The 7,439-nt window shown below is 45.5% G+C and overlaps 1 protein-coding gene across 1 annotated transcript; it reads right to left on the reverse strand.

The window, feature by feature from the left end:
• Positions 1–746: 746 nt before the first annotated feature.
• On the reverse strand, positions 747–3,928 carry LOC123176140 (uncharacterized). Its single transcript, XM_044590500.1, has 10 exons — positions 3,185–3,928; positions 2,904–3,095; positions 2,148–2,261; positions 2,023–2,058; positions 1,834–1,929; positions 1,654–1,746; positions 1,419–1,535; positions 1,289–1,321; positions 1,134–1,184; positions 747–1,045 (listed from the first exon to the last, which is right to left on the reverse strand). Exons 1-10 carry the CDS (start codon positions 3,797–3,799, stop codon positions 950–952), a joined length of 1,443 nt encoding a protein of 480 aa, XP_044446435.1. The 5' UTR covers positions 3,800–3,928; the 3' UTR covers positions 747–949.
• Positions 3,929–7,439: the final 3,511 nt, after the last annotated feature.

Below are 7,439 nucleotides of genomic sequence, written 5' to 3' on the forward strand. Positions count from 1 at the left end.
CGGCTTTGGAGGATCAACGCCAAACAGCTCCGGGCTGGCATTGAGCAATCCGAGCTAGAGGCGGCGAGGATGGCCAAGCTCAAGCGCAAGCAAGACCGCATCGTCCGACACTTGCAAGGCTACATCATCATCTCCAATTCCTCCTCCAATGACGGGTCCGACTCCGACGGCGACCCACCTCTTGCCGCGGATGCCTACAGCAGCGCCGACGACCGGAAGGGAGAAGGGCCGGCGAGGAGTATGTAGTTACAACGTGTGGAATCGTTGAACTGCGTGAATTTTGCCCGTTTGATGATCTTTTGGTGATGTTTATGTAAATTATGCCCATTTGATGATCTTTTGATGATGTTTATGTAAATTATGCCCATTTGCTATCGGTTATACGTCTTTTCTTTTCAATTTTGATTGTTTTGTTATCTACATACTACATTGCATGAATTTGTATGAATATAGGGTGTCGATTTTGATTGTTTTGTTATCTACGTACTACGTTGCATGATTTTGTGCCAGATATGAGATGCGGGTGTGAAGGTGCAGATTTAGGAAATGTCCGGTCAGTGTCAGCAGTCCGGATGTAGATGCTCTTACCAGGATATTGAGCCCTAAATGGTGACTATGGAGATGGTCATTGGTCTTGGAAAGTACTGGAGCGGTGGCAAATGAGAAATCAGCCGGGAGACAAATCTTGCCACATATTGTTGTTATTTGGACTATAACTAGGGATGTTTACTTCTTTAGCACCATCAGCCGCATAAAGTTTTTTCTTCAATAAAAGATCCCATCACACAATTCCATAGTACGAACCACATCGAATGATATCGTGGCAGATCTCGAGGCACAATGAACAATTTGCTCAAAAAGGGTACGCCATATATCTAAGCCCACATGTACATGGGCATCTAATTAATGCCAAAAGATCACCACGGAAGCCAGCAACAAACAAACACAGCTACGCTGGAATCTCGGCCCTGGGAATGATTCCCAAGACTTCTGCAACTTGGAGCTTCTTCCTGGCGTACTGTGCATACGTCTTTGGCAACGCACGCTGAAATTGGAAAAGAATGAGCCATTATCACATACAAAACCTGAAGGGGAAGCAATATTTTTTGCCTTCCAATATCTATACAACCTACCTTGTAATTAATTTCCTGTGCAATCAACTCTTGGACTCTTCGATCTGGAAGCTATATATATACATACACCAAGGAGAGACATCAGACGATGATTGTACTATATAGTAACACATTCCAATGGATGCTAGACCACACCATACTATACATATACTTACTTCCTTACTAATGCCTTCTGTGCACCGGCGGAACTGCAAGGAAAGATGATTAAAGTATTTGCATCAGAAGAGACACGAATTAACAAATGAAAACACGTACAGAACTCCTATGAACAAAAAAGAAACCTACTTGTCGCTCCAGTTGCAAAAAACCGCCGGGGCACTCCAGCTCAGCCTTCAAAGTATGTTGGCGCAATGGAACCGGATTCTCATTGTAAACTTCCTGCAGAGCATCTCTGAAAGACGTCTAGAAGTTGTCCAACAAAGAAGAAAACACCAACACCGAGCATATACAGGGTTAGAAAGCATTGACAAACCTGATCAATAATCATAAACTGTTGTTAGTTCTGATGTACAATGCTGACCTGACCCTCATTGACCCGCTTCCAAATCTCAAGAAAGGCACGGTCAAGACCTTCCACAAACAGACGATAAAGGCGAGTCCTCAATACATACTCCTAAATTTAATCGAAAGATTGCGATTGTTAGATATAATCATAACTAGAGCTGACCATCTAAATGAGCAAGCGACAAAGGAATTGTACCTCGAAACCATGACATGCTAGACCCAAATGAATGTTGCTGAACCCATTGGCAATCTTAATTGATTGGTACAAACCTTTACGGCGCATTGGCTCCCACTAAATAGTAGAACAGAGAAGTTATTGTGATGCTACAATGCGTATGCAAGATTAGTTGTCATTCCATGGTTTTGAGAGGTCATATAGGCCTACCTCCAGAAAATCTTTAAGCACATGATTTTCAAGCCACTGTTAAGAACAGAAGGTTGTTAGTCCAATTTCTTTTTTACTGAACAAAGTTTTAAACTTGGACTGGCTGATCATTGCACCATGAATACCTTCATTTCCTTGACCATCTTTTCCCAGTACAGCACATACTCTCTATCAGCATCAGGGGTGTTATAAAACGCTTTGTACTGACTCCATCTGTCATATTCATACTCATTCCCACCCTGCACCAGAAAGGAAGGGAAGCAGCATATCACAGCTGTCCTGAGAATAACAAGCTGGGCATTGGTTACAGTACTTTTGCACTTAAAAAAATTCCAAAAAAAAACAGTATTGTAACATGTAAAATATATGGGGCCTAGGGATATCAGGCAAAAATCTGGTTACACATACAGAAAAAGTATGGTACTCGTATATGGGAGTTGTCTGCATGTGATTTTTTTAGGACTTGCTCCGTGCAAAAAATGCATCAGTATAATAAACTCTCAGGTAAGAAGTTATAATTCTTGTCTTTTTCTTCTACCATGCACAGTTTATGAGATTTTCCATAATTTATTGCAAACACACATATTTTAAGCTGTGTTTAATCTCCAGAGGATGTGACGTTCATAGTTCTATTTTTGCATTTCGGCAAGAACCTCAGGCAGGCCCCTGGAACAAAGAGGTTACTCACACAAAGCCAAGCTATAAAAACAATGAGAAATTGCAGTCATGATTCATTAACTAACCAAGCTGTTAGAGAAATATTTGTGGTCACCCATTCAAAGGTAAGAAGAGAAGAAGAAATTGGTTACTGGCCGCATGAGCACAGATTAAGTGTATATGCATCACTCAATTCAAAGTTGTGAATACACAGATATACTTACACGGTTAGGAAGGACTAGCCGCTGGTAGTCGCTCAAGTTTGCAAGTAAACAGAGGTCGGAGTCAAAATACCAGCCAAAGGCGCTATCATGATGGCAAGGATAGAAGAAGTCATTCTCCAAGGCAAGCTCCATAGGGTACTTGGATTCCAATGCAGCTTCTTCTAGCTCGTCGACAGGCTTTCCTAACAACAACTACACAGATGGACAGATGGATAAGGTACATAAGAGGGTGTATATGCTTGATCGCGATCGACAGATAGGTGTGGTGATATGGGACTAACCAGGTAAGCTTTGAAGCGATAACGTTTATACTTGGCAAGGAGGCTGTCCAACTGCTCTTGATCCAGTCCAGTCTCAGTATCAATTTCAGCAGGTCTGCGAGTCTTTAGCTGTCCGGAGTACTTGACGAATTCCTCTGCAGTGATATCATCGCCCGACTCCTCTCCAAAGTATGTATCTTCAACATCTGGTCCGTGGGGTACGCTCAAGAACTTTTGGACTTGATATTCTACCAGAGCAGCCCGCAGCTCATCATCATAGAAATTAGAACGAGCGAGGACTTGGACAATTTGATCGGAAGGAAGATTTGGGCTGTCGATGGCGACGCCCGCTTGTAACTGCAATCGGACGAGACGCGAGGCGAGGATCTCATGGTACCTGGACTGGCGGGCCGGCCAGGCGACCGGCGGCTCGTCCAAGGATCCGGACGGCGGCGCGCTGGAAGTCCGCCCGGCCGGCTTGTCGAAGGATCCGGACGGCGGCGCGCTGGATGTCGTGCTGCTGCTATCCGATTCGACAAGGGATCCAGACAACGATGCGCCTTCTTCACCGCGGCGACGGCGGGAGGGTCCTTCGCGAGGAGACCTCCTGCGGCGGGGGCGCTTCTTCTGCGTCATCGGCAGCAGATCGGCGGTCACACGGGGTGGGATCGTGGTGACGGCGTGGGGAAGGGGATCGCGATTCGGCGCTAGGGTTTCGCGTGGATGAGGACGCGTGACCTTTGTCCTCTCGGGTAGGTTCACGAACCGTATCCTTACAAAGGCTGGGCCTAAATGAAAGCAGGCCCAAATTTTATTTTCTTCCGGTCTTCCTTGAGGTTTTTTAACATTTGGTTTGATAAATTTTTTTAAGGGTATTTGGTTTGATAATTGGATACTGAGAGATGAGAAAATGTGACCGATTGTGCGTCTTTTTTTCTTTTGACGGGTTGTGCGTCACTCTATAACCGATTGACCGATTGTGCGTCTTACTAATGATCTCCATATACATACATACGTCAGTTGATGATGATTGATAATAGCAATGATTCGTGGAAGCGGCGTCTCCTAAAAAATGCTACACTTACGGACACCATCTACAGGCTACACCTACGGACTCATCTCCCATAACTTCTCTCCTCTCCTGATTTCCAGTGGTGGTCCCCTCTTCTTTTGATTTCCAATCACATCTTCACAACTCATCCCGTAAGTTAACTTCTGTAGAAAACGTCCGTAGGTGTAGCATTGTTGGGGTCTCCTGCACCAAATATTTTTGAACGCGGATGCAGAGGAAAATTATGAGCATCCCTCTATGTACTAGAAATAGCGAGGATTTCTGGGCTGGAACTTTGAAAAGAACGGTATGTTCTCCATAAGATCAGCCTATCGTATGCTCGCTCACACCAAACGCCGACGCGCGACCTGGCTCGAGGGGCGTGCAAGTCCCTCTCACATGGGCGCGGAGGAGAGAGAGGATAGAAGAGTTTGTGGAAAGTGACAGTCCCTGGTAAGATTCAAACTTTTTGTGGAGGCTGGCTAAGCACTCTATCCCAACGAAGGACATCCAATATCACAAGAAGATGACAACTTCCAATCAGTGTCAACTTTGCGCTGCAAGGGATTCTTGGCGCCACTCCCTGTTAGAATGTACTACACCCAGATGTGTGTGGGCACTGGTCGACGGGGATCTGGTTGAGTACTTAATTGCTATGACATAACCAAATGCAAAGCAATGGCTTTTCACGATGATTGACGCGCTTCCCCAAGATAAGCTGGTAAGTCTGACCGTTACCCCGTGGGCCATTTGGTCGGCAAGAAGGAAAGCTATTCATGAAGCTATTTTCCAGAGTCCCCTTGCCACGTATCTGTTTGTGCAACGGTTCATAGCTGATCTAGAGAGCATAAAGGCTACGAGAACTACTGCCAGCAAGACTCTGTTGCACCAATAAAAAACTCAGGGCTGGAAACCGCCCAATGCATGCACGTTCAGAATCAATGTTGATGGGGGTCTGTCCCGCAATGGACCAAGTGGGGTGTCCGCTGCCATATGTCATGACGACAAGTGGCTATACTTGGGAGCATCGGCTATGGTCTTCCCAGGTGTAACGAACCCAGCGTGCCTTGAAATGCTAGCCTGCCGAGAAGCACAAGCTTTAGCTCAAGACTTACACCTCCGCAGAATCATCATCTCATGCGATAGTAAGACTGTGGTGAATGACCTAAATAATGGGTCCTGTGGCAAGAATGGAACCATTGTTCGAGAATTCATAGCTTACCGGTGGTTGTTTGATGCATGCGATATCATCTTTGAAGGGAGGGACACTAATAAAGAAGCTCAAAGTTTTGGTTAAATGTTTGGTTTCTTTAAACCATGGTCACCACCTGTGGCTAGTGTAAGTGCATCTAGTGCCATCCCTAGTTGGTTTTGGAGTATTGACGACAAACTTGGTTGAGGGACTAATGTGTTTGTGAGAATTGCAGGATAACACAGGTAGTAGTCCCTCTTTGATTCGGTTTACCTACCGGAGATGACCCCTAAAAATGTGTGAATATGTGAAGACATTCACAACGAAGATTATGACTTGAGAAGACATTCACGTGAAGACTATGGAGTGCGAAGACATAGCCGTTTTATAGTTTCCTTTTTCTTCTTTGTTGAGTCATAGGAACCACCGCACTGTTAAGTGGGGTCCAAGTGAACAAAGTCAGAGTGACTGAAGTGATGCTCAACCAAATCCTATGTCTTCGAGCGAAGACAATGAGAGCAAATCTTATCCAGAGCTGGATAAGGCAGCTTTACTTGTAGCCCAAGTCAAGCTACCGCGTGTGTTTGAAATCTGACTGTTAGACACATGTCAGTTCCTTAGTGACCCAGGGTCATTTCGGACAAATCAGGTCGGGTTGCCTCCTGGCTATAAATAGCCCACCCCCTACACCATAAATTGGTGGCTGCTCAGAGTTAGTGCACGGCTTTTGTCGTTTGAGAGCAACCCACCTCCGAAGCATTTGAGAGAGAGATCCTTGTGAGGACAAAGCCCAAAACACCCAGAGCCAAAGAGTGTTAGGCATCACTGAAGTCTTTCTGTCCGCGTGATCTGAAGACTTATTACACTTGAGGACTGTGAATCCTCCAGCCGGTTAGGCATCGCGTTCTGAGCATCCAAGAGTCATTGTGGATTGCCGGTGAACGAAGTCTGTGAAGGTTTGGGAGTCTACCTTGAAGACTTACCAGAGTGATTTGGCGAGGACTAAGTGTCCTTAGCTCAAGGGGAATAAGGTGAAGACGCGGTCTTCTGAGTTGAATCTCAGCCTCCCTAACCAGACGCACAGTTGTCACAACAACTGGAACTGGTCCAACAAATCCTTGTCCTCACCAAGTAACTGGTTCTATCTCCTCCCTCACTTATTTACAGTTTGTCTTCGTGAAGTCATTTGCGTGCTTGTCTGATCTGTTTGACTTCACTGTGTGACAACTATTATTGTTTGGCTTCACACTATCTTCCATCCTGATCTATTCTACCTAGCTGCTAATAGTCTTCGTGCTTTCACTTCTTTGCTTACTTGACTATGGCTTGGCTAGTGTAGTCTACCTTCCGCTGCATGTCAATAGGCTCATTTGTACTGTTTGTCATCGAAACTCCCATGTTTTGAAGACTCTCATAAAAATCGCCTATTCACCCCCCTCTAGTCGATAACTAGCACTTTCAATTGGTATCAGAGCAAGGTGCTCCCTTGTTCTATGTGGTTCGGTTTAACCACCTGGAGTTTTAGCTATGTTGACTGCATGGATAATCAAGGTCTCCACTGCGTGCCATGTCTTCGATGGCACTGATTACCCCTACTGGAAGAATAAGATGCGCATGCATCTTGAAGCCAATGATGTCGACCTCTGGTATGTCGTCAAGAACGGCGTTCCCAAGACCGGTGAAGGTGTCACCCCTCCTGATGTCAAGAAGTTCGTTCAACTGGATTCTACTACCAAGAACATCATCTGTGGTTATCTGACCAAAGGACAGTATGGCCGTGTGAGCGCTCTGGAAACTTCGAAGCTAGTCTGGGACTGGCTCTCCAAGGTCAACGAAGGCGTCTCAACCCAGAGAGACTCAAGGATCAGTGTTCTTCGCAACCTCTTCAACCGCTTCAAGAGAAACGACAATGAGAATGTTCAGCTCACATTTGATCGACTCACTGATATCACAAATGAGCTTCATGCACTCGGCGCCACTGAGATTACCAAGCATGAAATCGTCAAGACACTCCTGAGATCACTTGACAGCTC

Source organism: Triticum aestivum, unplaced genomic scaffold (genome assembly GCF_018294505.1).
Source record: "Triticum aestivum cultivar Chinese Spring unplaced genomic scaffold, IWGSC CS RefSeq v2.1 scaffold229508, whole genome shotgun sequence".
In the NCBI taxonomy this organism is placed as follows: domain Eukaryota; kingdom Viridiplantae; phylum Streptophyta; class Magnoliopsida; order Poales; family Poaceae; genus Triticum; species Triticum aestivum.

Excerpts from the sequence above, each read along its gene's own strand:
- LOC123176140 (XM_044590500.1), bottom strand. The coding sequence starts at position 3,799 with ATGACGCAGAAGAAGCGCCCCCGCCGCAGGAGGTCTCCTCGCGAAGGA. Across the intron at positions 3,096-3,184 it reads ATCGCTTCAAAGCTTACCTG|TTGTTGTTAGGAAAGCCTGT; the intron begins GTTAGTCCCATA and ends CCATCTGTGTAG. Across the intron at positions 2,059-2,147 it reads AGATGGTCAAGGAAATGAAG|TGGCTTGAAAATCATGTGCT; the intron begins GTATTCATGGTG and ends TGTTCTTAACAG.